Source organism: Arachis ipaensis, chromosome B2 (genome assembly GCF_059453495.1).
Source record: "Arachis ipaensis isolate K30076 ecotype BB chromosome B2, ASM5945349v1, whole genome shotgun sequence".
Taxonomy (NCBI): domain Eukaryota; kingdom Viridiplantae; phylum Streptophyta; class Magnoliopsida; order Fabales; family Fabaceae; genus Arachis; species Arachis ipaensis.
Genome location: NC_142437.1, coordinates 28,471,801 through 28,499,756, shown reverse-complemented (window position 1 = coordinate 28,499,756; position 27,956 = coordinate 28,471,801). Strand labels below are relative to the sequence as shown.

General features: G+C 37.9%; 3 protein-coding genes across 8 annotated transcripts; 2 read left to right on the top strand and 1 right to left on the bottom strand.

Moving 5' to 3' along the window:
* The first annotated feature begins 357 nt into the window (after window positions 1-357).
* On the top strand, window positions 358-5,275 carry LOC148573422 (transcription factor MYB88-like). 2 transcript variants are annotated; one of them, XM_088505161.1, is made up of 11 exons: window positions 362-899; window positions 1,013-1,126; window positions 1,976-2,192; window positions 3,257-3,323; window positions 3,520-3,668; window positions 3,785-3,990; window positions 4,109-4,181; window positions 4,392-4,447; window positions 4,535-4,717; window positions 4,794-4,961; window positions 5,136-5,275. In XM_088505161.1, the coding sequence occupies exons 6-10, from the start codon at window positions 3,899-3,901 to the stop codon at window positions 4,915-4,917; spliced, it is 528 nt and encodes a 175-aa protein (XP_088361287.1). In that variant the 5' UTR covers window positions 362-899; window positions 1,013-1,126; window positions 1,976-2,192; window positions 3,257-3,323; window positions 3,520-3,668; window positions 3,785-3,898; the 3' UTR covers window positions 4,918-4,961; window positions 5,136-5,275. The 2 variants fall into 2 exon arrangements, with proteins under 2 accessions (XP_088361288.1, XP_088361287.1); XM_088505162.1 differs by lacking the exon at window positions 1,976-2,192 and having other exon boundaries at window positions 358-899.
* Window positions 5,144-7,292, top strand: LOC107625164 (transcription factor MYB88-like). 5 transcript variants are annotated; one of them, XM_088505159.1, is made up of 5 exons: window positions 5,144-5,281; window positions 5,690-5,824; window positions 5,900-6,102; window positions 6,238-6,383; window positions 6,915-7,292. In XM_088505159.1, exons 2-5 carry the CDS (start codon window positions 5,778-5,780, stop codon window positions 7,029-7,031), a joined length of 513 nt encoding a protein of 170 aa, XP_088361285.1. In that variant the 5' UTR covers window positions 5,144-5,281; window positions 5,690-5,777; the 3' UTR covers window positions 7,032-7,292. The 5 variants fall into 5 exon arrangements, with proteins under 5 accessions (XP_088361285.1, XP_088361283.1, XP_088361286.1 ...); XM_088505157.1 differs by having other exon boundaries at window positions 6,235-6,383; XM_088505160.1 differs by having other exon boundaries at window positions 5,145-5,281; window positions 5,631-5,824.
* Window positions 7,293-13,651: 6,359 nt separating this feature from the next.
* On the bottom strand, window positions 13,652-16,363 carry LOC148573421 (uncharacterized). Its single transcript, XM_088505767.1, has one exon. It carries the CDS (start codon window positions 16,361-16,363, stop codon window positions 13,652-13,654), a length of 2,712 nt encoding a protein of 903 aa, XP_088361893.1.
* Window positions 16,364-27,956: the final 11,593 nt, after the last annotated feature.

Below are 27,956 nucleotides of genomic sequence, written 5' to 3'. Positions count from 1 at the left end.
TTATTACCTCTAATTATTGAATTAGAATATTTATTTAAAAATAAATTTTAAGTTGATAATCGAATAGTATTTTTTTATAGATATTATTATTGGATTAAAATTTGCTTTTCAATTATTCTATCATCCTAATTTACTAACTCTAAATCTCTAAATTAAAACTCACTAACCTTAATCAAACCCTACTCCCCTCCCCCTCAAATCTGATAGCTATATAAAAATTAAATGTAGCTTTTAAAATGGGCTTCGTTAACCGCGTTCAGTATCGTTGATTTAATTAACTATTATCATCATTCATTTTATCAAATTAACTATTATCATTATTCATTGTATATAGTAACACTCCACACAAACACACCCACACATATACGGAGAGAGATAGATTAAGAGAGAAAGAAAGAAAGAAAGAAAGAAAAAAAAGGGAAGAGAGAAGAGGGAACAGGGAGTGAGAGAACGGGGAGAAGGGTGACCCGAGGAGAAGAGCTTGTCCGCGGCGCCACCATTAAGCCCACCGTCAAGCTTGTCCAGCCTGTCCCATCACCGCAAAGCTTCCGTCGACGCCGCTGCTGAGAGAAGGGAACGACGCGACGCGAGGGGAGTGAGAGAGCTTGTGTCGCCGCCGTTGAAGAACCCTCTGCCACCGAACCTACAACCACGACCAGGAGAGGAAGCCGTCTGAAGCTATTGCCGCCGTCGAAGCTAAGGGTCGCCGTCGAACAGAACGCGAAGAGAGAGAAGGGGGCTCGCGGGCGCAGAGAAGAACGTGATGGTGGTGGGTGGTTACCGTGATGCTGCCACTGCCGTTGCTACCGGAGCTCCTCGTCGCAGTTTTTGCCACTGGGAGTGATCGCCGGAACCACCGCCGGACTGCTGCTACTTGGTCTAGTTTCTTCTTAGTTGCGGTAAGCCCTTTTGCTTCGAAAAGTCCTTTTGTCATTGTTATGTTATTTTAGCTGAGGTTTTGCGGCGTTATTTATTATATGATTGAGTTTCGGTTATTACATGTTGTGATTAGAGTTGCCGTAGTTGCTGGAGGTATGGAGCTGTGGTTATGGTTGCCGCTGCTGCGGGCCAGGGGAAGAACGAGTTTGTGAGGCGTTCTAGAGTTTTCGAGTTTCGACTAGTCGAGGTAGGGGTTTTCTTAAAATCTATTTTATCTTATAGAGTTGTTATAAATAGATATTAATGTGAGAAACATATGTTTATGATTATCCTATGAACATGGTTGTTTGCTCTGAATGACTGATTGCTTGATTGCTTTAGTGGTGTGTGATTGTTGAAAGAGAATTAGTTTGAAAAGTTATTTAGTTGATTATTATGAAAAGTGGTTTTTCCTGGGTTTTGAAGTTGATTTGATAATATAAATGAATGAGCTTTGGAAATGATTTGAGATATGAAAATGAATTAATTTTGGAAGCGGTTTAACTTTGAATTACTTTGATTTTATAAATGATTTAATATTTGAGCTGGTTTAATTTTGAAAAAGATTTATTATTGGAAATGGTTGGATTTGAAAACAACTTGATGTTAGAATTGGTTGAATTTTGGAAAATGATTGAAATTTGGAAATGGTTGAGAAAGGGTTTGAGGAATGTTTGGATGGGAAGGTGGCAGCGTCCGAGTTTTAGAGGAGATGCTGCCGAAATTTTATAAAATTAGAAGTTTCATTTGAAGTAATTAATTAAAAAGATTTGTTTTTAAACATTATATGTTTTAAGATTGATTTATTCATCAAAGAAAGAATTATGTTTTGAATTGGGATTGTTAATGAACGAGATGGAAAGAAGGATGATGAGGATTTTCTTTGAAATACAGTTTTTGAATGAATTTGGAAATGAGATTTGGATTGATGAATGATTATGATGTTGAGAATGTTGAGATATGATCTTTGAATTATTCATATGGCTTATGAATTTGAAATATTTGAGATACGAGGTTTTCTGGATTAAGTGTCGTGGCTTGCCACCATGTGTACCAGGTTGAAAACTCGATACTCTATTGACCCTACGACGTAAGTGTGACCGGGCACTATATAAATTCCTGGGAATGTTACTCCCATTGAGCAATATTGATTATTTGAGAAAAAGCTATGCATAGACTCTTGGGGATGCACGTCGGGAGACAGTCTAAGGACAATTCAGACTTGTCGGGTTGGCTGGATAACCGACAGATGAGCCTTATCAGCTATAAGACAGGCATGCATAATGTGCATTTGTATGCTTTGCTTGGTTTTGAACTTATTTTGGTTTGCCTAATTGCTAAACTGTTCTTAACTGCTACTTGACCTATTTGCTGTAACTGCTACCTACTTGTGCTTTCCTTGTCTGTCTTGCCTGTGTTTGTCCTGGCGTGCTACATTTGAGAATGAACTTTGGTGCTGAATTAATAATTGTTGTTTGATTGCGTGGTTGGTTTCTGATTGAGATTTTCTTATAAGAAAGGAAAGGTTTCGGATTTCTAAAAGATTAAACATTGTTTCTCTAAAAGGTTTTGAACGATTACCTACTGGTTTTTAAAAGATTCATAAGGCAATGATAATCACCGAGTTTGAAAACAGTTTTCTTATTAAATATCTTCTTATGACAACTTTGAAACTCCGTGGTGAGACCATGTGATTAGGTTCTCACCCCCTACAGCTTTACCTTTTTAGGAACCGGATGAAGAAGCATTAAGAAGAGTTATACTGCGTTTGGTTTATATGTTGTTGTGTTAATTAGATTATTTTCTTCCCTCGTCTTTGTTATTACAAGTTTGTAAGAGGGATAGGAGTTGTATGTTTTATATGTATATTATATTATGAGATATTAGGTAAGGAGTCTTGTATATGAATCTATGCCTGCTTGTGTTTTTATTAAGATAAAGTATTTATTTCCGGTTTTTAAAGAAATCAGCGATACAGTGTCGAGTCACAGGCTCCTATTTTAATATTTAGTATGTAAAGTAGTCGTAATACTTCTTGCTATCAGAGTAGCGCAGCCGGAAGCGTGATTTCTGATAGTGAGGGTGTTACAGATCCAGCACTTTTTTCTGGATTATTAGTTACACATTAGCACAACATCAAATAAATTGGTTGGTAGTTGGTACTTATTTGGGTTTGGAGAAATTCAAGATTTTGATCCAATCCCATTTACCATTTGACAATCCACTTTTGTATTATTCACTGCCCATTTTCTATTTTTCTTCATTTAATGTTATTCTGGCATCTCTGGTTTGAGCATTGGATTGTGTTCAGTTCTCTTCTGTTCTTCTTTGACTACAGAATATAGAGACTGAGATCAAAAGGAGGGTGTCTGAAAAGTTAGTATCCGAGGCAATTTTTTTAGAGGGTAATACTCCTTTTTTTAATTATTATATTTTTCAGTTGAGTACCTTTTGGTAATGTCTTTTGGAAATGGAATTTATGCTTGTTATAGGTAAAGGCCAATGAAAGAGAAAGAAGAAGTGGTTCCACCTTCTTTTTTTGCCCCCTTTTTTCATTTTTTTTCATCCACAAACCATAATAGCTTTTATATTATTTTACAGAGGTGGAGCGTTTGGTTTTAGCATGCAAGTAAGAGAGCCACCTCAATAGAAAAACACCTTTGAGAGACAAATCAAAGACATGAAGAAACAGGAAGAACAGTGTAACAGAGAATCTAAGAAGAAGGGTCACATTGTAACTTGGACTCGAGGTAAAAACTTATTCTCTCTATTGCATTTTTTTTTATTGTTTAATAATAGTTCTTTGTCTACTTATGAATCCATTTGCATTTGAATATTGTCTTATGCTTGGTTATGTGAGTTTCAGGAAGATGATATACTGAGAGAGCAGATTGGTATCCATGGAACTGAAAAGTACTAATTCTTCCTCTCCTGGGTTACCATTGTTTTTGCTTCTTTCCTTCCTTGAAGTAACATTAAAATGAGTTCTTGTTATTGCCAAAAAACTATATGCATTTGGGCAATTATTGCTTCTAAATTCAAGGACAAAACGACAAGACAGTGCAGAAGAAGGTGGAGATTTTGAAATGCTTATTGTGTATTTTGAATTTCCTTGATCTTCTGCTTTGTTGTTGTTGTTATTATTATTGTTGTTACCAATCTGATTCTTAAGTAACTAATAAAATATCAGATGGTACACTTACTTGAATTCTGATTTCAAGAAAGGTGGATGGTCACCAGAGGAAGACATGCTCTTATGTGAGGTATATCCATGCTTCCTCTCTCCAAAAGTTAGATTTTCCATTGGAGTTTAACAAGCTTACTTTATTGTATAAGATTAGGAATCTACACAACTTTAAGAACTTGGATTTCAATGAAAAAGTCTACAGAACAAGCTTGATTTGCTACTCTAGTCTATCCATATTTCAGTAAATCTGATTTGTGGCTTTAATTTCCTGCAATTTTCTTTGCAGGCTCAAAAATTATATGGCAACAGATGGACAGAAATAACGAAAGTGGTTTCAGGAAGGTAACAAAAGTCATTCTCCTCTTCATGCACATTCAGAATGGAAATTGTGTGAACATTCAAATCTTATTGATCATGCTTTGTATGCAGAACGGATAATGCTGTGAAAAATCGCTTCTCTATGCTCTGCAGAAAGAGGCAAAAATATGAAGCTTTAGCTAAAGAGAACAGCATTTCATCACACATCAATTCAAATAACAAGAAAATTGTTTTCCAACATGCTTATAATACAGATGCAACATCAGAATCTGCTATATCTATCAAGAAAATGAGGTAAAGTACGGTTTATGAATCCCAATACACAAATTTACAAAGAATGATGCTAAAATATTCTCCTATTGTAATGCAGGAGGGCTCATATCACAGATGATGGAGGGAAGATCAAGTTTGGAGATAGATCACATTTGCGAAATGGAACTTCGATAAATCAGCATCCAAGGACACCGTTCGCATTATTAGCTCAAAACTCATAAAACATAAACAATTTGCTAGACGAGCTTCAAATTTGCAATGCCAAGTTTAGTAGTTCTGGGAACTATCTCCAAATTGAATTTTATTAGTTACATACATAACATGATTCTCAAATTTTGAAACCTAAAGCATAAAACAAGTTGCAGTTAAGATGTTCAGCAAACGGAACTTTGGCCATCCTCCTATTCTAATATTAAACTGGTTTATTATGCCTTTGCAGCTCAAAATAATAAAACTCAAGGAACATTCCTAAAAAGGGATGACCCAAAAATAGATGCATTAATGCAACAAGCAGAGTTGCTTAGCTCACTAGCTCAAAATATTGATACAGAGGACATGGACCAAAGTCTTGAAAACACGTGGAAGGTGAACCTCCATAATCTCTTGGCCTGTATTGTTTTGATTTTGAGCATTGAGCACGTTATGTTTTTGTCAAAATTGAAATATGTAGTTGGTTTCATGAGAACAGCCTCTAGTAGAGACAACATATTTCTAGTCTCTAATAAAAGTTCAGCATCAACAGAACCAAAGCAGAATCATAGAAGTCACATTTGTAGCATCAAAATGTAACTGTAAAGTACTAGGCATTTCATATTCATATACTTTCCAGAACATCTGCAATTTCTCTAGTCATGAAGATGGCAAGAGACATGAATCATTAAAGGAAGTTGACCTTGCCTTTAAGAAGTCTGAAGTAACTGTCATTCTTGAGCAGATATGAGAAATGCCATTACTTTGTAGAGTTCAAGTGACACTACTTTGGATTGGTGCTAGGTTCTTCAAGAGTTTTTGAACCGAACCAAAGAAGCAAACAACCCGAAATGCAAGATTCAAGGTTTAAAAGCTTGCTGATCTTAAAAATATGGTTGAAGACTTGAGTAGTAATGAGGGAGGCCAGCCATGTTGGAGGTACTTTAAAGACTTTAAAAATATAATTTCCTGTATGCTTAACAAGAATACTAATATTTTTTAAATATGATTCAGGCAAATGGATCTGTATGAAGACTCTCCAGCCAGTTCTGAATACAGTACAGGATCAACTATCCTCCCTCTCTCAGCTGGTGACATTATGGAACACTCTTCACACCGGGATATAGAAACTGAAATGAAAACCACACAAATTGAAGATAAGAAAGAAGTAGATGGATGTGAGAGTGGTGTTCTAGTTACTGCAACCCTGGATCAAGGTAACATAATTCATTATTAAGAATGAAAATTCTATCATTTTTCTAAAGTATATTACTTTTTCTCCTTCATGTATTAATACCCTTATCATTTTAATGAACCAAAATGCTAATAAGATATACATATTTCCATAGTAGATATGCTGCTGAATTCAGAAGAACAAATAAACACTGATAGCGCTGTTTTTGTCTCATCAAGAGTGGAGTTTGGTTCCCCTATTCAAGTAACTCCGATATTCAGATCTTTGGCTGCAGGGATTCCCAGCCCACAATTTTCGGAAAGTGTAAGTTACCCAAACACCTTGGGATTGAACAATTTTAAGACCAACAGAAATACTATCACAGTAATAGTAACAACTAACAAGTATGAATATACTGTTAATAACATTATATATTTGGAAACCCCACTGAACCAATGTTCCTATAAAATCAATAATCAATATGAATCAGAAGCAGGACTTCGAGAAAGCTATTAAATTATCCATTCCAGCAGTAACATGATAATGCGGTGCAATTTAGGTGTGGTGTTGGATAGGTTTTAATGTAAGGGAGTGGAAGTTGATAGATGATATCAGCATCTGCAATTATACAAGACAGACATATGCATTGCTTAAATCATAATTAAGCTAAACTCTAGAACAGAAGGACTAAATACATAGCCATGAAGCATATTTTGTTATCTCCTCCTAATTAGTTTCATCTGTATACTTGCTATGAGCAATTAGCTAATTAGTCGTTACCCTTTTTCTTGTCATGCATTCCAATTTATCAAAGTTTGAAGCTAGACTAACCATTTGTTCTTGAACTTCTTTCAGGAAAGGAACTTCTTAAGGAAAACACTAGGAGTGGAGTCTCCATCTCTCAACCCAAGTGCTCAACCATCACAACCGCCACCCTGCAAAAGAGCCCTACTAGACAGTTTACAATCCTAGATCCCAATATCCATAGGTTATTTTCCCCTTTCTAAATCCTTGACATCCTTCTTTGCCTAGTTTGAGAAACATTTAAATTTTATTCTGCCCTAAAACTTTGAAAGGCATACCCTTGGCAAGAATGTAATGGTATGTTCTTGCCATCTTCAACATATCTAACAATATCCTTCCCTTCACTCAAGGGTTACCTCCTAGATAATGGCACCAAAAATCAGTGTGCTTTTAGAGTGTGATTCTTTGGTTTGTCTTCTTTTCACATTATTCTGGGTTTGTTTTTCTCCAATCCAGCATTTTGCCTTTTTTTTATGTACAGAGCCTGGTGTGTTATCATTAGTTATCTTGCGCATATGTATACATTGGCATATCGCCTTTCCTACTACATATAATGAACAAAAACATAAAGAGAAAAGTTGCAAAAAAAAAGGGGGAAAAGAAGTGTGTAATAGAGGATTTTCATTAATTACTTGGAACCTAGATTCTTATTTGTTTGTTTTTGGTGTGCATAGATTATAGAATAAATTATCTTCCCCCTTTTTTTTGTTTCTGATGTACCGAAACTTAAGTATAATTGAGTGGTATTTTGGTTTTGGTGTGCTCAATGTTGTATCTATTTCTTACACAACCAAATCTAGAGAATTCTTCAAACAAGTAATCCCAATTAGGCATAAACAAATTCTCTCACTCTCTGAACATGAAAACAGACATGTACATTGTGCTTTCATACAGAAGAAGAAAAAAGGGTTCTAGACAAAATTATGTACTTACATAAGATAGAGGGACCCTGTGTTGTGTTGTGGCAGATTCATGCTGCATGCAGATTGCAGAGCTTTCCTTCATGGAGTGCTTGATGAGTTAATTAGTTCCATGGCTGTTGATGGTGGTTGTGAAGTGGAATCCAGAAGGCATTACATAACAAAATATAATGATGAATATGAAAAAGGCATTAGCTCATAAAGAAGGAGGGAACAATCTACAAAATAAAGCGCCTTCCTTTACTCTTAACTTTCTTCATTAAAGGCAAACTGCACCTATGACTTTTTTGACTACACAGTCAACACTTTTAGTGAGTTTTTTGAAAATCTGTAGTGCTCTTCATATAATTCCATGCAAGTATGCAATTTCAAGGGTGAGAAATTTAGATAAAATTTTTAACTTTTAGTATAAAAAAAGTGCTTTTTCAATCAATCCTGCAGCACTCTCTATCCAACAAAAGGGTCTTTTTAGCAACATACTTGTCATTTGAGAATTCTAAAGTGATGCTACGAGCTAATTCTATCTAATTGTTCCCTTCATTAAGTATTTTCATTGACTTGCAATTACTATTATTTACAATTTTCAATAGATTTTTTTTTGGTGTCACAAATTCAAAGTCTAGATTTAAGTTACAGTTACACAATTGATCTTGCTTGCGAAATAGAGGTGATAACTGAGTTATGTCCTCAGAGGCTGAACGTCCAACTCTTGAGTCCGAGCTTTTCCTTTGTGTTGTGGTGTGAAAGTACGAGCTATAAAGATGAGGGAGAGTATACCTGCAAAGGCACTCTGAAACTTAAGTCAGTATATTATCTTGTTCGAATGATCTTAAAAGAACACTTTACCTTGCTTTATATTGTAGGCTATTTTTCCGTTACGCTTTTGGTATTAAGGTCGTTTATGAAAAGGCGAATAACGTCTCTTCTCATATACTGTTATATCATCGGTTATGGTGGAAGCACTTATTTGACCGAGTTATGACTCATGAATGGACGAGCTTATAACAGATTATACCGAGTTATAGCTCATGAATGGGTGGGCTCATAACGGACCACGCCGAGTTATAGCTCATAAGTGGGCGAGTTTGTAACGGATTTCACCGAGTTATATCTCATTTATTATAACCATATCACAGCCCCCAAGCTTGGCCTGCGAAAAGTTTTTAATGAAGCAGATTGAGCTTATTAAGGAGTTATAACTCGGTGAGATAGGTTGTTGAGTGAGCCCCCAGTTCAACTTACTTCATTAAAAATTCTTCATGTTTGTGACGTGGGGAGTCGTGTTGTTGTTTTTGGTGAGGAGAGAGAAAGAGTAGTGGATCATTAAAGTCTCTTATTTTCCCAAAGCAAATGCACCGTTTGATGTGATTGAGGAAGCAATTACCTTTACAATGTGGTTAAGTGAATGGTTTGGGAACTGAGTTGCTTATCCCTGACCCTTGGTGTTTCTTCTTTGAAAACAGAATGAGTAAAAGAGGTATGCATGGTTTTTATTTTATTTTGTAATTTTTCGTCTTCTTCTTCCTTCTTTGTTTTTGCTTTTGGTTCTGGGTTTGGTTATGGGGTTTGAGAAGGAGAAGAAAAGGGAGATTGATTAGTCCTATGACTGGGTTAGTGAGGATGTGAAGGGTCGGGTGTCTTTGTTTCGGGATGATGCGGCTGTGAAGGAGGTTGATGTTGGCAGAATCGTGAGGCCAGGGTCTGGGGTTCAGGTGGAGTTGCTGCCATGCAGTAGTGAGGATAGGATTTATCATAGGGGGCAGCGGTTTGAGTATTTTTATATGCATAGTTGTGTGTTGGAAGAACTGAGAGTGAGGCTGCCATTTACAGTGTTTGAATGTCAAATTTTGAAGCAATTAAACTGTGCTCCTTCACAATTGCATCCAAATGGTTGGGCATTTCTGCGTTGTTTCGAAATACTGATGGAATTTCTTGAGGAGGATCCTTCTGTAGATTTGTTTTTTTCTTTGTTTCAAGCTAAAGAAGTTTGGAAAGGGGGTTGGGTTAATCTGAACAGTACTCCTGGGTTTGGTATCTTCAAATTATATAAGTCTTCTTTCAAGGACTTTAAGGAGATGTATGTGAAGGTGAGGAATGTTGAAAAAGAGTTTTCTTTTTATATTGACGAGTTCTTGGCTGAGAGGTTTTTCTTTTGGTGGTGCTCAGAACCCCAGAATATACTCGGGGCTGAAGTTATAACTCCGAGAAATGTGTGTATAATTGAGTTTTTGGTGGAACAAATTGATCGGAAAGATTTGATCTCCATGTTTGAACTGTTAAAGTGGGAGGAAAATAGGGCTGCTGTGGTAGATTATATGGGTGAGTTGTGTATATGTGTTAGTGATTTACTTGTGTATTTGAGCCTTACTGAGCTGCTGTTTTTCTTTTTGAATTTGCAGGTGGTAAGTATCCGGGGGTGTCAGCTGCTTCACTTAGGTTGCGTTTTAAAAGTAAGAACTTGGAGAAAGAGGTGTCGTCGTCCAATCGCGAAAAAGGTGGTGGAGCTGGAGAATTTAGTCAACCTCGTCAGGGTCGGAGGAAGGTGATTGGAAAGAAGAGGAAATCGAGCGTGGTCGATGTGTCCAAGGATACTAGCGAGAAGGAATAAAGGGTTTCTTTAGAGGAGATTCAAACTTTTGTTGTGAATCAGAAAAAGCTACATGAAATGACCGAACATAGTAAGGGTATATCTGTATGGGGGAAGGAGTATCCCTATATGGCTGTTCCCGATGAGCATTGTCAGTCTGAAGCTGACGTATCGTTGGCGAATGAGGTTGGCGAAATGGCTGTTGGTCAGTATATGCAGGTAATGTTTTGTTATGGTTGTTTTGTTTGCTGGGAGTTACTTGTATATTTTATTATTTTTTGTTGTGGTTTGTAGGTGATTGGTTTGAGGTTAGCTAGTTTAGGTCGTAGTCAAGAGCTGAAGCATAAAAAGGTGTTGGTGGAGAAGAATGAGGTTTTGCTGTTGAAAGAAGAGTTGAGTAAGTCTAAAGGTGCTGTTGCTGAACTCCAGAATAAGTTGGCTGAAACTGAAAAACAATTGAAGGAGACCAAAGAGAACTATGCTAAAGATTTTGAGGATTTGAAAAAGAAATAGGCTAACTTGGCGAGCATGGAAGCTCGGTTGATTGAGGTAACTGCGAAGCTTAAAGAAATGGAGAAGAAAAAGGGTGATGAGATTTTAGATTCGTTTGTTGAGGATTTCGAGAGGGCGTCTTTACAGGCGAAGTTCCTTGTGCCTGATGCTGATCTGTCTGAGATGGACCCTGGGAAGATTGTCCGAGATGGTAAAATGGTTGAGGACGATGGCGTTGCCGAGGATGAGGCAGAGAATGTTTAAGATATTATTGTAATTGTTTTAGTGCTGTTTATGTTTGTCTCTGTTTTGATGTTTTGATTTGGCGAAGACTTATTGATATTTGCTAAATAATTATCTGCTATTTTGTAGCCTGCTAATAGAGTTTGTTTGACTTGTTGTTTATTTGTGGCCAATTTGGATTTTAAATGTTAGGCCTTTGCGTAATTGATGGGAATGTTCCGTTAAGAATATCCCTGTTAGAGTTTGCCGATAATGTTCGGATTGAAATTAGGCGAGGATACTCGTCTTTTTGAAATCATAGATAAATCTGTATCTTATGATATTTATTGTAAAAGCAATCATAGGAATGATATAGTGAGAAAGTTGTTATATAAGAAAGAGTGAAATAGACTTTATTCACATAGTAATATTGGCAATCCTTTGGATACAAAGGTTCAGGTAGGCTAGCCTCATTAAAACCTCTCCAAGCAAAACCCTTTAGGGATAAAATCTTGGTAGTAGGAAAAAGAGTACAAGCCTGTCCCTGAGTTTTAACTATAGAATTTCTTTAAGGAAGATACATTCCAAGTGTTGGGTAGGATTGTACCATTTAGAGTTTCTAGTTTATATGCTCCATTGCCGAGGACTTGTGTGACTCGATACGGCCCTTCCCAATTTGCGGCGAGCTTGCCATGCGATGGTGGACGTCGCGCGAGCTCTTTCTTTCGAACGACCAAGTCTCCTTTTTCGAATGTTCGGCTTCTGACCGATTTATTGTAGCGTCGAGATAATGTTTGCTGTGCGGCACGTTGTCTGAGTGTGGCTATATCTCGGATCTCTTCAATGATGTCTAACTCGGGTCGCCGAGCTTGATCATGTTCGCCGAGCTGTGTCCTAATTGAGCTTTGGGAGATTTCTAGTGGTATCATTGCTTCAGATCCATAGACAAGTCGGAACGGCGTCTCTTTTGTTGATGATTGGGGTGTTGTATTATATTCCCATAGGACTTCAGGTATAAGGTCGGCCCATAGCCCTTTTGCGTCGCCCAGCTTCTTCTTGAGTGCGTGCAAGATCACTTTATTTGCTGCCTCTGCTAGTCCATTCGTCTGAGGATGTTCAACAGAGGCGAAATGTTGTTTGATTTTGAGGTTCTATAAAAAAGATTAAAATTTCTGATCGGCAAACTGGCGACCATTGTCAGTTATGATATGACGAGGAATGCCGAAACGGCAAATAATGTTCTTCCAAACAAAAGATATTACTTGTTGTGATGTTATTTTAGCTAAAGGTTGGGCCTCGACCCATTTTGAGAAGTAGTCAATTCCAACTATAAGAAATTTTACCTGGCCCGACGCCGTAGGGAACGGGCCGAGAATGTCTAATCCCCATTGGTTGAAAGGCCATGTGACATCGCTATGATGCATATCCTCTGCTGGAATGTGGATGGTTGGGGTGTGCTTCTGGCAATTTATACAGGTCCTAACCTTGTTTTGACTGTCTTGTTTTAGTGATGGCCAGAAGAAGCCGGCACGGAGGATTTTTGAGGCTAGGCTCCGAGCTCCTGTGTGTGTTCCGCAGATCCCCTCATGTGCCTCCGATAGTGCTATTTCGGCTTCGGATCTGCTAAGGCATTTGAGTAAAGGGCAAGTGTATCCTCGTCTGTATAAGGCTCCGTTCAGTAATGTGAAAAAGGTGGCTTGACTTCGGAACCTTTTGACATTCCCAATGTTGTCTAGAATGTTGGATGTTTGTAAATAATTTATGAAATATGTCTGCCAATCACTTTTCTGAGTAACACTTAGCACTTTTGTCAGGCCAACACTGGGAGATTTTAGAGTAAATTGATGTAATGTAGATATCTCGGACTGAGTACTGCCGAGCTTGGATAAAATATCGGCTCTTTGGTTTTGTTCTCTTGGTATGTGTTGTATTTCAAACTTTTTAAATTGTGAAATTAAATCTTTGACTAATAGTAAATATTTAGATAGAAGAGGGTCTCTTACTTGAAACAGGTCGTTTACCTATTGAACAACCAACAAGGAGTCACAATATACCTTGATTGTGTGGATTTGAAGATCTAAACAAAGCCGAAGTCCTACGACCAGGGCTTCATACTCAGATTGATTATTGCTGGCTTTAAAAGATAGGTGTAAGGAATGCTCGAGGATGGAACCATCGTCGGCTTCGAGTCGTATTCCAGCGCCGCATCCTTCTTTGTTGGATGAGCCATCTATGTACAAGGTCCATTGTTTTGTGTGGTTATCTTCTGATGGTATTGTAAGCTCTGCAATAAAGTCGGCTAAAAATTGCGATTTTATTGCCCCTCTGGACTGATATCTGATGTCGAACTCAGATAGTTCGATTGACTATTTTATAAGTCTCCCTGCAATGTCGGGCTTGTGTAGCACTTGTCGTAGTGGGTGATCTGTTCTGACATTGATGACATGACTTTGAAAATACGATCAGAGTCTTCGTGCTGAGACGACTAATGCTAAGGCCAGCTTCTCTATTCTCAGATAATTAAGCTCGGCATGGTGGAGTGTTTTGCTGACGAAGTAGACTGGTTGCTAAATTTTGCTTCTTTCTGTGACAAGAGCCGAGCTTATTGCCCAATCAGTAACTGATAGGTACAGAAATAAATCTTCCCCTTGGAGGGGCTTCTGTAGAATCGGCGGTTGCGAGAGAGTTGTTTTTAGTGTGTTAAAAGCTCTTTCGCAATCGTCGGTCCACTGAAATTTGTTTTTCTTTTTAATTGTTTGGAAAAAAGGATTAGACTTTGAAGCTAAAAAAGGTACAAATCTTGATAATGCAGCAAGCCTTCCTGTGAGGCGTTGTACTTCTTTTATAGTCTTAGGACTTGTCATATCCAAAACTGCTCGGCATTTGTCCGGGTTTGCCTCGATGCCCCTGTTTGTTAATAAAAATCCCAAAAACTTACCACCTTGTACTCCAAAAGCGCTTTTTTTCGGGTTCAGGCGCATGTTGTAATGGCGTATCTGGGCGAATATTTCTGTTAAGTCGTCAATATGGTTACTGCCGACTTTTGTTTTGGCGACCATATCATCAACATAAACTTCGATGTTTCTGCTGATTTGTTTGGCGAAAACTTTATCCATAAGATGTTGGTAAGTTGCTCCTGCATTCTTTAGTCCAAAAGGCATAACCTTATAACAGTAGTTTCCGAAGTCAGTAATAAAAGTTGTTTTACATTGATAAGAGGGATGCATAAGTATTTGGTTGTACCCTGAATAGGCATCCATGAAACTTAAGGTAGCGTAACCGGAAGCGTTATCTACCAAAGAGTCTATGGATGGTAAAGGATACGAATCATTTGGGCATGCTTTGTTTAAATTAGTAAAATCGACGCACATGCGCCACTTACCATTTTGTTTCCTTACCATAACCACATTGGTGAGCCAGGTGGTAAATCTGATCTCTTTGATGAATTCGGCACTTATCACTTTTTGTGTTTCTTCCAACGACGCTTTTCGTTTTTCCTCGCCGAGTTTTCTTTTCTTTTGCTGCACAGGTCTCGCAGATGAGTTTATAGCTAGTTTATGGCTGATGATTTGTGGGTCTATGCCAGGCATATCTGAAGGTTTCCATGCAAATAGGTCAGCTTGCTTTTGTAGGAAGGTGGTGACGGCGTTTAGTTCCTCTTTGCTTATTGAGTTACCTACAAAAGTGAACTTGTTAGCGTCATTGTTGAAATAGACCTTCTGTAAGTCATCGGACGGAGTTGGCCTTTCCCGAAAGTCGGTTCTTGGATCTAGGTCGGCTAATGCTGAGCTATTGTGTGTGAGATCGACATTGTTAACTTGCTGTTTTGAATAATTTTGGAACTTCATGCCGATGTTGTAACAGTGCCGAGCTTCCTTATGATCTCCATGGATTGTGACGACATGATCGTCCTGCAAAGGGAACTTAACACACAGGTGAACTGTAGAAACAATGGCGCCGAACTTGTTTAAGAAAGGGCGGCCAAGGATAATATTATATGGACTGAAGCAATCTACTACTAAATATTGAATATCACAAGTTTTTGAAAGAGGATGCTCACCCAGTGTGGTTTGTAACCACACTGACCCTATTATTGGGACCCGTTTACCTGAGAAACCGACCAGATCTCCCCCTGTTGATTGGAGAATGTTGTTACTGAGCTTCATTTTTTGAAATGTTGAGTAGAATAGAACGTCGGCACTACTTCCAGGATCCAGCAGTACTTTTTTTACCAGTAGATCTCCCAACTGAAGAGTTATAACTACGGGGTCATCCAAGTTCTGTATACTAGAGTTGTAGTCTGCTTGTGTAAATGTGAGCTGCGGTAGTTGTGTTGGATTTTCTATTTCGTTTTGTGGTCCTTCTAACGAGCATATTGCTCGGAATGACCTTTTTCTCGCCGAGTTTGAGGAGCCTCCACTTGCGTATCCTCCTGAAATATAATTAATGACTCCTCGTGGCTTTTCATAATTGTTCGCCGCTACCTTCTCTTTTCCTCGGTACTGTTGTTCTGATGAATCTTCATTCCTGGAAGGTGTGGAACGTTTTTGGATGTGACTTCCGATGTACTTATTGAGATGGCCTTGCCGAGCTAAGCGTTCTAAGAGGTCCTTTGCTATTACACAGTCATTAGTGGTGTGGCCGTGCTTCTGGTGGAAGGCACAATATTTGGATTTGTCTATGTTCTTAGTGTCTTGGTAGGTGCCGGCCTTTCTTGGTGGCTTCATGAGTTTTGAATTTAGAATCTCTTTGATGATATCCTCTCGCTTAGTGTTAAACTGCGTATAAGAGTCAAAACGAGGGGTTAGTTTAAAACCTTTCTTACTATTTGGAGTTTTATTGTCGTCTCTGTAGCTTGTTTTATCATACTTCCGAGCTTGTCTGAGCTCCTCGATATCGATTTGTCCCTTGGCTTTTTCCCGGAACTCGGCCAGGGTTTTGGGCTTGGCTACCGCAATAGTTTCTTGGAACTTTCCAGGTCGGAGGCCGCTTTTGATTGCGTGCAAATGGAGGTCGGGTAAACTGATGGCGACTTTGGTGAAGCGAGTCATATAGTCCTTCAGACTTTCGTTCTTCCCCTGCTTGATAGTGTTCAGATAGTCAGAGTCATGCAGATATATTGCGGATCCGGCGAAGTGTTCTTCAAACAGCTTGGCCAGTTGCTGAAATCGTGAAACAGAACCTGCAAGCAAAGCACACAACCAATCAAGTGCAGGACCGTCTAAATAATTTGGAAAACAACGGCATAAAACAGTGTCGGATGCACCGTTGACGATCATTATTGATCAGAACTTTTTGAGGAATTTCTTCGGGTCTCCGAGCCCATCATAAGGTGTGAGGGTTAGTGGCAGGGTGAATCTCTTTGGCAATTCAAAGTTCATCACTTCTTCCATGAAGGGTCCTACAAGTTCATTGAACTCTTCTTTTTCATCCTCAGGATGAATTACATCAGCTCGGATAGTCTCCGAGACATGAGAGGGCTGGGAATGATGCTCATTATCCTCTGGCTACTGGTGATGAGTGTCGTTATGTTCTATCCGAACATGGTTCAGTTCAGCAATTTGAGCAGCCATTATTTGGTTTTCGTCAGTTATTCGTTGATTAGCTTGTTGTAGCTCGGCTACCATCCGCATGAGTTCGGATAGTAAAGGAGGTGGTACGTCAGCCATGAGTACGAGCGAAAACAATGGGACCAAAAGAGAAAATTCTATATTTTCGGCCCCACGGTGGGCGCCAATTGATCTTGCTTACGAAATAGAGGTGATAACCGAGTTATGTCCTCAGAGGCTGAACGTCCAACTCTTGAGTTCGAGCTTTTTCTTTGTGTTGTGGTGTGAAAGTACGAGCTATGAAGAGGAGGGGGAGTGTACCTGCAAAGGCACTCCGAAGCTTAAGTCAGTATATTATCTTGTTCGAATGATCTTAAAAGAACACTTTACCTTGCTTTATATTGTAGGCTATTTTTCTGTTACGCTTTTGGTATTAAGGTCGTTTATGAAAAGGCGAATAACGTCTCTTTCTCATATACTGTTATATCATCGGTTATGGTAGAAGCACTTATTTGACCGAGTTATGACTCATGAATGGACGAGCTTATAACGGATTATACTGAGTTATAGCTCATGAATGGGTGGGCTCATAACGGACCGCGCCGAGTTATAACTCATAAGTGGGCGAGTTTGTAATGGATTTCACCGAGTTATATCTCATTTATTATGACCATATCAACAATCATATGTTATCATAGAACTTTATGAGACAATTATCTTAGGGGACTGTGTTTTAGTTTAACTGTTGTAAAAGAATTAAAGAAATGATCTTTTACATATTTAATTTAATACCACAAATAAGTAATAACACAAGTAAATATTTTTTTTGAGTTTGTATTTCCATAAAAGATTTTAGTGTATTTAAAGTTGAATATGTACATAACAGCATAACGCATTATCCCAACTGTAATAATCATTGGTTTAAGTAACAAAAATTGAGTTAATATCAATAAAGAAAATACAGCCGATTAAAAATTATTTAAGTTAATCTCCGAGGCATGTAATAAGAGTCATACAGAGAATCCTGATATGAGATACACCACCGTGTGAATTCAAATTTTCTGAAGGTTACTCCTCAAGTGGCTAAATCTTCTGCAGTCTTTGTAGCTTCTTCCCACTCAACAAAGAAGATACCACAATGTTAATGAATTTGCGAGTGGTAGTAATGGTAGTGCCAGCCAAGGAAGAATGGAAAAAATAACTGATAGAGTCAGTGAATTATGAAGGGAAAAAAGGTGTCAAGGAAGTTTTTGCAGTTTACAAGCAATCAGATAGATTGAGGGATAAGGTTTGCTTATATTACCTTGCTTTTAAGGAATCCTGAGTTGCATTTGTAAATCCATCAAATGCAAGGTTCAAGAAACATAGTCCATATCCAAGGGGAGCATTTGGATGTGCTAACTTGCTCATAGTCCGAGTTAGTCTGCCAATAAGCATAAGCCAAGATGAGAAATTTGAAAGCTAAGCTGCATTCTCAGTCCACATAAATTTATATAAAAGATGATCATAGGCTTCTCCATTTTTACATACATAAAGATGGTAAACAATAAGGAAACATTTTTCCCCCAAACTTCACCGAATATATATCTTTCATGTCCTACAAGTCAAAATGTGAAATGATGTGAAACAAAAATAGAAAGCTTAAACACAGTGCATTACTACTCAGAAATGCAAGTTAATATGCCATTGGTAATAACATGGTGTTCCGCCTAATCTGATTCTATCGGAACCCAAATAGACATAAAAAAAAGACTCTATACCACTTTGAGTTAATATATATTGTGGTATTGAATCGATTTGATTTATCTTAAATAAAATTCAGCTTTCCTGGAGCATGAAATAGTGCTGGTGATATATATATACTGACCTAGAATCAGTTTTTGAAGATTTTGCCAGTATCTCCAAGCAGACAAGAAAACAAAAATAACTGCACTTAAAAACCACTATACTGAAGACATAGATATAAACAAATAAATCACAGCCATGCAGTGGGAGATAGGCCCAAAATCTTTATAGAAGCTTCTTTCCAGAAAAGAAATGTTTGAAGAGCCCATATAATGAAAAAAGGATAGTAACAAACTTGGGATGGTTGTGTCAAAAAACATTTAAAATAGTCTAATGGTTAGTTTATTAATTTACTTAAACAAGTGTTGGAATTTGAATCTGCCTTGTATATGAAGCAACTCATTGGCCTTAAATGGAATTTCGATCAGCGATGAATTAATTCTTGACTTGCTGAGCTGAAGGATACAGTTGCCAATCGAAAAAAAAAACAGATAATCATAAAATTAAAAACTTTAGTATCAAGCTTAGTCATTAAAAAAAAAGCTTAGTCATGAATTTTAAGGTTACATAGTCGAGGGAACAGTCCCGTTAAGACAGCAAGTAACATACTTGAATGCTTCGATTCCCATAGCTGGACTAATAGTGTTGGTAATTCCACAACTCCAGTGAGACCACGAAGGGGAATCACCACTGCTCCCACTTGACTATATCTTAATCACTGTAAACTTTTTCTTGGGTTTAACTAACATGTATTAATATTTAATAGAATGTTTTAAATGTTTCTATTTAACAAATAAAAAACAAATATATTGAAAATTTAATTCTTTTACATTTAAAAAAAATTAATTTATTATCTTAACATGTGCCTTAGAGCACAAGTTAGATAAAGAAAATTTTTTTTGTAATATTAAATTAACATAGGTGATGACAAGTCATCTTAGCCTATTTTCACTAGTCTTTTTCTTTTGTTTTCAATTGATTTTATGCACTTTCTTAAGCCATAAGTAAGCCAATTGGGTAGATTTCCATGTTTCCTTTGATTCAATCAACCATGGATGAATTAATGCACTTTCATGAGATTTTGTGCTATAATTGTCATATATTATGTAAGAAACACAATCTCATGATTTGGGGCATAGCTTTGATTGTTTTGATTGATTGATGATAGGTGAAAAGAGTTTTGAAGAAGGTTGAAGAAAGAAGGAATGGCTAGGAGCAAGAGAGAACAAAAAGCTTGAGCCAAAGTTTACCTCAAACTTTAGCTCAAACTTTTTGGAAGAATTGAAAACACCCCAGAGGAAAAAAAGCTTGAGCCAAAGTTTGCCTCAAACTTTAGCTCAAACTTTTGGAAGAGTTAAAAACACCCTGGAGAAAAAAGCTTGAGCCAACGTTTGCCTCAAACTTTTTGGCAAACGTTGGCATCACAAAACCAACACCTTGGAGGAGAAAAGCTTGCGCCAACGTTTGCCTCAAGCTTTTTGGCAAACGTTGGCGCCACACTTGCACACCCTGGAGGAGAAAAGCTTGCGCCAACGTTTGCCTCAAGCTTTTTGGCAAACGTTGGCGCCACACATATACACGAGGGGATCAACGTTTGGCCAAAAGTTTGACCTCAAACTTTAGCCCAAACGTTGGTATCAGCAAAAGGAGGGTAGCTGGTATAAAAAGTTTGAGTAAAAGTTTGCCTCAAACTTTTACTCAAGCTTTTATGATTTACAACCCGGTTCACAATGGATCTTTCTCCAACTCCAAGAGCAATCAACTAAGGCATTTATCAACCCAATTCTATCAAGAGCAAAGGCCCAATTCAAGGCTTGAAGACCATTTGAAGAAAGTGTATAAATAGCTTAGGATTTAAGTTTTTAGGGAGCTTTTCTTTTTAGTTTTGCTGAGTAGTTTTTGGAGAGCTTTTGGTTTTGAGTTTTTTTGGAGTTTCTGAGTTTCGGAGTAGGAGAATTGAATTCTCTTCCTCTTAGTTTTCTTGTTTTCAATTGCAATTACATTTGTCTTGGATCTTGGGTTGGAGAATTGAAGGAATTCTGTTTCAATCTCATCCTGAGATCTCTCTGTTTTCTTTACTGCATAATTGAATTTACATTTCTGTTCATTGTCTCTTCTTCTACTCATTCTGCTATTTACTTTTCTCTATTTCTTGCAATTGAATTCTACATTTGGATCTAGGAAGGCATTGAGATCTAGACTCGGTTATCTAGTCTCTTGGGTCCTGAGATCTGGAGTTTGCATTTTAAATTCTCTGTTTAAAGCTTTTCAAGTTCATTTACATTTCCATTTCCATTTTAGATCCGGTTCAATTCAAGTCACCTTCTACTTGTCTGATTAATGCAAATTTACTTTTCCTTGTTTAAATTCTGCAAATCCACTTCCCAATTCCCTTTACAATTTAAGCCATTTACATTTCTTGCACTTTAAGATTCTGTAATTTACATTTCTTGCGTTCTAAGTTTCTGCCATTTAATTTCTTGCTCTTTAAGATTCAGCACATTTACTTTCTCTGCTCTTTAATTTACTGCAATTGTCCCTCTCCCTTTTAATTTTCATGCAATTTAGCTTCTGTCGAATACAAACCACTCAAATCAACTCTTGATTCGCTTGACTAAATCAACCACTAAACTAAAATTGCTCAATCCTTCAATCCCTGTGGGATCGACCTCACTCCTGTGAGTTTTATTACTTGATGCGACCCGGTGCACTTGCCGGTGAGCTTTGTGTGTTAGGAATTCGTTTTCCAAAAATACACATCAAGTTTTTGGCGCCGTTGCTGGGTATTGATTAGATTGACAATGATTAAGTAAGGTGGTGGTCTAGATTAAGCAGTTTTTCTTTTTCTTTTTACTAAGCATACTAACTGTTTGAATTTTTGCTTAAGTTAACACTAACTTCACTCTAGCAATAGAGTGCTTAGTTTTGGTTCCTGGTTCTGTGTTTATATCAGGAGGAAAAATCAATGAATCCACACCTTTTGATCCTGAAACATTTTGGAGGTTGAGAAGAAAACCAGGAAATGGAGGAAAATCCAACAAATCCACAAGTGGGAGTGGCCAACGACAATGGTCAGCCCCAGAGGAGAGTCTTGGCTTCATATACACTTGCTAATCCAAGGCATTGTGGGAGTAGCATCCTTACCCCAAATGTCGATGCAAATAACTTTGAATTGAAGCTCCAACTCATCACCTTGGTGCAGAACAACTGTTCCTATGGAGGAGGCCCCTTGGAAGATCCAAACCAGCACCTATCCACCTTCTTGAGGATATGTAACACAGTGAAGACCAATGGTGTGCATCTTGACAGTTACAAATTGCTGCTATTTCCATTTTTCCTCAAAGACAAAGCCACTCAATGGTTGGAGTCATTTCCAAGAGATAGCATCAACAATTGGGAAGATCTAGTGAGCAAATTCCTTGCTAAATTTTACCCGCCTCAGAGGATTATTAGATTGAAGACCGAAGTACAAACATTCACACAGATGGATGCTGAACCTCTCTATGAGGCATGGGAGAGATACAAGGCTCTAATCAGGAAGTTCCCTCCTGAGATGTTTAATGAATGGGATAAACTCCAAAATTTCTATGAAGGACTGACAATGAAAGTTCAAGAGGCACTTGACTATTCCGCAGGAGGCTCGATGCAACTCATGAAGACAGCTGAAGAAGCTCAGAACCTCATTGATATGGTGGCAAACAATCAATACTTCTTTGCTCATCAAAGACAACGCCAGCCATCACTAAGGAAAGGAGTGTTAGAAATGGAAGGGGTGGACACCATCCTAGCTCAAAACAAGATAATGCAGCAGCAGATTCAAGAACAATTTGAGCAGATGACTAAAAAGATTGATAGTTTGCAAGTTGCAGCAGTGAATACAAGCCAATCATCAACCACATGGGGACAAAATGAAGAAAACCAAGAAAATCAACAGCAGGAACAACCTCAATATGTGCACAACCAAGGCTCAGGCCAAAATGAGGTTTATGGTGACACCTACAATCCATCCTGGAAGAACCATCCAAATCTCAGATGGGGAGATAACCACACTCAAAACCAACAACCATGGCAAAGAAATTCAAACCAAAACAACTCAAGAAACAACCAGAACAACAACCAGCAAAACATAACCCACAATCCATATAGAAAACCCCAAAATAACCATCATCCACCTTCCACATCCACATTCCACCCACAAAATAATCCCACAAATAGTTCAAACAACTTCCAGCAACAACCATCTCATTTTACACAACCACAACCAAATCCAGACTCCCAAAGAATCTCTAGTCTAGAGATAATGATGGAGAAACTCATGAAAAATCAAGAGATGGCAAGACAAGATCAAGAAGCTTCAATCAGAAGTCTTGAGAGGCATATGGAGCAAATGGCTAAACAAATTGTAGAGATGGGTGAGAAGCAATCAAATGCATCCCCTAGTGCCACTCAAGACCACCCAAGGGACAAAGGAAAAGCTACAAAGTGGGAGGAGTGCAAGGCAATCACAGTGGGAAGTGAGAAGACTGGAGGGAAAGAAGTCATCAATCAGGAAGAAGACAACAGAGAAGTTCCACAAGAAGAGACAGAAGAGAGAAGAGAAAAGGATAGAAAGACCAAGAATGCAAAAAGTTCAAAGAATGATAAGAACATCCTTAAGCCACAGCTACAAGAGAAGAAGGAAGGGGTGAAGCTATATATCCCCAAACTTCCATACTCTTAGAGGTTCAAATAAGAGAATGAGGATAAGCAATACTCAAAGTTCCTGAACATATTCAAGACACTCAGCATCAATATTCCTTTGTTAGAAGCACTTGAACAGATGCCATTGTATGCCAAATTTATGAAGGAAGTGCTGACAAGGAAAAAGTCCCTAAAAGAAGGATAAATTGTTGAGATGACAATGGAATGTAGTGCTATTCTCCAAAGAGAGTTGCCAGAGAAGAAAGATGACCCTGGGAGTTTTTATATACCTTGCACCATAGGAAACATAACAATTGAGAAGTCATTCTGTGATCTTGGTGCAAGCATAAATTTGATGCCTTTGTCTCTAATGAGGAAACTCCAAATTGTCGAGCTGAAATCCACACGAATACTTCTTCAAATGGCTGATAAATCCATTCAGCAAGCACTTGGAGTTGTAGAGAATGTGTTGGTAAAAGTGGGAAAATCTCTTCTCCCAGCTGATTTTGTCATTCTGGATATGGAGGAGGACCCTAACACTCCCATCATCCTAGGGAGGCCTTTTCTTGCTACGGGCAGAGCATTGATAGATGTTGAAAAAGGGGAATTGTTGCTGAGAGTGCATGATGAGCACCTAGCATTCCATGTTTTTAAAACCCCACATGAGCCCACTCAAGAAGAAGATTGTATGAAGGATAAGGCCAAGGATCAAAGCTTAAAGGAGGCATTCAATGAGATAACTCCAAGACTTCTACATCCAAGCTTGAAAGAAGTAGAGATGGTGCAACAGACCAAAGAAATCAAGGAGGAACTAGATCCAAAACCCCCAGATGAGAACCTCAACATTCCAGATAAAGAACCACCAAGGCATGAATCATCTCCTAAGAAAGAAGAGAAGAAGAAGAGGCCAAAAGGGTGGAAAAACAAGAAAATCCCCACTGAAGGCTTTTCACCAAGGGATAAAGTAGTGTTAAACACCCAACCAATGAAGGTGTCCCCACAATCATCTGAATGCTATACTGTGAACCGGATCCTTTTACTTGAACACCTAGAGATCATCAAAGAGGAGACCGGAAGAAAGTTCACAGTAAGAGGAGAAAAGCTGAGGCACTACGATTTTCAACCTCCATGATCAAAGAACAAGATGTCAAGCTAGTGACATTAAAAGAGCGCTTGTTGGGAGGCAACCCAACCTGAGGTAGTTTTCTTTTCATAGCTTTTTCAATAAAAATGTTGAATAATTAAGTATGTATTGCAAGGAGCTAAGTTTGGTGTTGCACACCAAAACAATTTAAGGGAGAATGAAGGATTCTAAGTTTGGTGTTCCACCAAAATCTCATTTAAAAGCATACTCTCACCTCATGCATAATGCTAGCTCCAAGCAATCAAACAAATTATTCAACCATTTAATTGCTTTTTAGTTTTGGTTCCATAACCTTTAGCAAGGCCAAAAGAATTCATAAGTGGACAACCTGTTGCATTAGAGACAGTGGCAAGGAATTAAGTTTGGTGTTCCCACACCAAATTAAATCCAAAAGCCACACTCAATTCATGCATACTAACCAGTCACCTAAGGGCTTGAGAAGCAAGCAACTTTTGAGAATTGTGTAGGGAACTAACCACCATTTGAAGACATTATGCATCATAACTCAAAAGGGGCACAACAGAAGGAAGGACAAAAGAACTGCAAACCAATAGGTTGTATCTATACTTAACTCTTGCTGTTGAGAAATGCTTTGATTTATGTCTTGCTAAAGTGTTCACCTAGTACAAGTAGAATCATTTTTTTTGCAATAAATAAGCTAGTCTAAGTGTATGCTTGTGTGTTTACTTTCACTTAACTAAATGCATGCTTTGTCCCCTGCATCTTTAATTCAATAAAAGAAATGTTTGAATGTGAAGTAAGATAGTTCTCTGTTAGATAGAAGTACAATAAAAGTAAGTGGTGGTATGTATGTGTGATTGTATAATAGCTCACTTTTAGTGAATAAGAGAACTAGGATGTCTCCTTCTAAGTAGAAATTGGCCTACTGTCTATGAATCTCAATCAAATAAAAGTCCTTGGTTAAAAAAAAAACAAAAAAAAAGAGAGAAAAGAAATAGCCAAAGAGTGGCAACAGAACAAAAGAAAATAAAAAGAAACAAAGCTAGACACCAATAGCTTGAACCTTAGAATATATGCCTGTGGTGTCTTTGTACTAGGATCTGCTTGGATTATTAAGTTCTTTGGAGTGCATCAACACTCGGTGACTTGGGTTAACTAACCCGGGATCATCAGCTGAAAGTCCACTATCAAGAGCAACCTAACTACAAGGCATTTAGTAACCCAAAGAGGTGCTGGGCATCAATGTTTTAAGAAGGAATGTGAGCCAAGTGTCTATAGTGAATAATGTGTCAAGTATAAAGAAATAAATGAACTTGTTACACATGACACTGAACTAAAGCTTATAGAAAAAAAATAATAGTCAAGGACAAAGGAATAATGAGAGGTCATAGCAGTGTGTTGCTTGATGCTTGAAGGAGACTTTCTAGGCCTAAAAGTCAATAAGAAGTGAGTGTTTACATATCCATATAAAACCTCATGAACTACCAATAATACTCTGCTAGCATGAACATCCTCTTCCATTTCATTCTTTCTTCTCATTAATTCTTTTCTTGCTTGGGGACAAGCAAGCTTTAAGTTTGGTGTTGTGATGACAAGTCATCTTAGCCTATTTTCACTAGTCTTTTTCTTTTGTTTTCAATTGATTTTATGCACTTTCTTAAGCCATAAGCAAGCCAATTGGGTAGATTTCCATGTTTTCTTTGATTCAATCAACCATGGATGAATTAATGCACTTTCATGAGATTTTGTGCTATAATTGTCATATATTATGAAAGAAACACAATCTCATAATTTGGGGCATAGCTTTGATTGTTTTGATTGATTGATGATAGGTGAAAAGAGTTTTGAAGAAGGTTGAAGAAAGAAGGAATGGCTAGGAGCAAGAGAGAACAAAAAGCTTGAGCCAAAGTTTGCCTCAAACTTTAGCTCAAACTTTTTGGAAGAATTGAAAACACCCCAGAGGAAAAAAAGCTTGAGCCAAAGTTTGCCTCAAACTTTAGCTCAAACTTTTGGAAGAGTTAAAAACACCCTGGAGAAAAAAGCTTGAGCCAACGTTTGCCTCAAACTTTTTGGCAAACGTTGGCATCACAAAACCAACACCCTGGAGGAGAAAAGCTTGCGCCAACATTTGCCTCAAGCTTTTTGGCAAACGTTGGCGCCACACATATACACGAGGGGATCAACGTTTGGCCAAAAGTTTGACCTCAAACTTTAGCCCAAACGTTGGTATCAGCAAAAGGAGGGTAGCTGGTATAAAAAGTTTGAGTAAAAGTTTGCCTGAAACTTTTACTCAAGCTTTTATGATTTACAACCCGGTTCACAATGGATCTTTCTCCAACTCCAAGAGCAATCAACCAAGGCCTTTATCAACCCAATTCCATCAAGAGCAAAGGCCCAATTCAAGGCTTGAAGACCATTTGAAGAAAGTGTATAAATAGCTTAGGATTTAAGTTTTTAGGGAGCTTTTCTTTTTAGTTTTGCTGAGTAGTTTTTGGAGAGCTTTTGGTTTTGAGTTTTTTTGGAGTTTCTGAGTTTCGGAGTAGGAGAATTGAATTCTCTTCCTCTTAGTTTCCTTGTTTTCAATTGCAATTACATTTGTCTTGGATCTTGGGTTGGAGAATTGAAGGAATTCTGTTTCAATCTCATCCTGAGATCTCTCTGTTTTCTTTACTGCATAATTGAATTTACATTTCTGTTCATTGTCTCTTCTTCTACTCATTCTGCTATTTACTTTTCTCTATTTCTTGCAATTGAATTCTACATTTGGATCTAGGAAGGCATTGATATCTAGACTCAGTTATCTAGTCTCTTGGGTCCTGAGATCTGGAGTTTGCATTTTAAATTCTCTGTTTAAAGCTTTTCAAGTTCATTTACATTTCCATTTTAGATCCGGTTCAATTCAAGTCACCTTCTACTTGTCTGATTAATGCAAATTTACTTTTCCTTGTTTAAATTCTGCAAATCCACTTCCCAATTCCCTTTACAATTCAAGCCATTTACATTTCTTGCACTTTAAGATTCTGCAATTTACATTTCTTGCGTTCTAAGTTTCTGCCATTTAATTTCTTTCTCTTTAAGATTCAGCACATTTACTTTCTCTACTCTTTAATTTACTGCAATTGTCCCTCTCCCTTTTAATTTTCATGCAATTTAGCTTCTGTCGTATACAAACCACTCAAATCAACTCTTGATTCGCTTGACTGAATCAACTACTAAACTAAAATTGCTCAATCCTTCAATCCCTGTGGGATCGACCTCACTCCCGTGAGTTTTATTACTTGATGCGACCCGGTGCACTTGCCGGTGAGTTTTGTGTGTTAGGAATTCGTTTTCCGAAAATACACATCAAGTTTTTGGCGCCGTTGCCGGGGATTGATTAGATTGACAATGATTAAGTAAGGTGGTGGTCTAGATTAAGCACTTTTTCTTTTTCTTTTTACTAAGCATACTAACTGTTTGAATTTTTGCTTAAGTTAACATTAACTTCACTCTAGCAATTGAGTGCTTAATTTTGGTTCCTGGTTCATTGTTTATGTCAGGAGGAAAAATCAATGAATCCACACCTTTTGATCCTGAAACATTTTGGAGGTTGAGAAGAAAACCAGGAAATGGAGGAAAATCCAACAAATCCACAAGTGGGAGTGGCCAACGACAATGGTCAGCCCCAGAGGAGAGTCTTGGCTTCATATACACTTGCTAATCTGGTGCACGAAATTGTGATGTCCAAGCTCGAACAATCCCTGGCAACGTGAG

Coding starts and splice junctions, on each gene's coding strand:
- LOC148573421 (XM_088505767.1), bottom strand. CDS start 16,363: ATGATCGTCAACGGTGCATCCGACACTGTTTTATGCCGTTGTTTTCCA.
- LOC107625164 (XM_088505157.1), top strand. CDS start 5,778: ATGGTTGAAGACTTGAGTAGTAATGAGGGAGGCCAGCCATGTTGGAG. Junction 6,103..6,234: donor TACTGCAACCCTGGATCAAG/GTAACATAATTC, acceptor ATATTTCCATAG/TAGATATGCTGCTGAATTCA. Junction 6,384..6,914: donor GCCCACAATTTTCGGAAAGT/GTAAGTTACCCA, acceptor AACTTCTTTCAG/GAAAGGAACTTCTTAAGGAA.
- LOC148573422 (XM_088505162.1), top strand. CDS start 3,899: ATGAGTTCTTGTTATTGCCAAAAAACTATATGCATTTGGGCAATTATT. Junction 3,991..4,108: donor ACAAGACAGTGCAGAAGAAG/GTGGAGATTTTG, acceptor ATAAAATATCAG/ATGGTACACTTACTTGAATT. Junction 4,182..4,391: donor AAGACATGCTCTTATGTGAG/GTATATCCATGC, acceptor TTTTCTTTGCAG/GCTCAAAAATTATATGGCAA.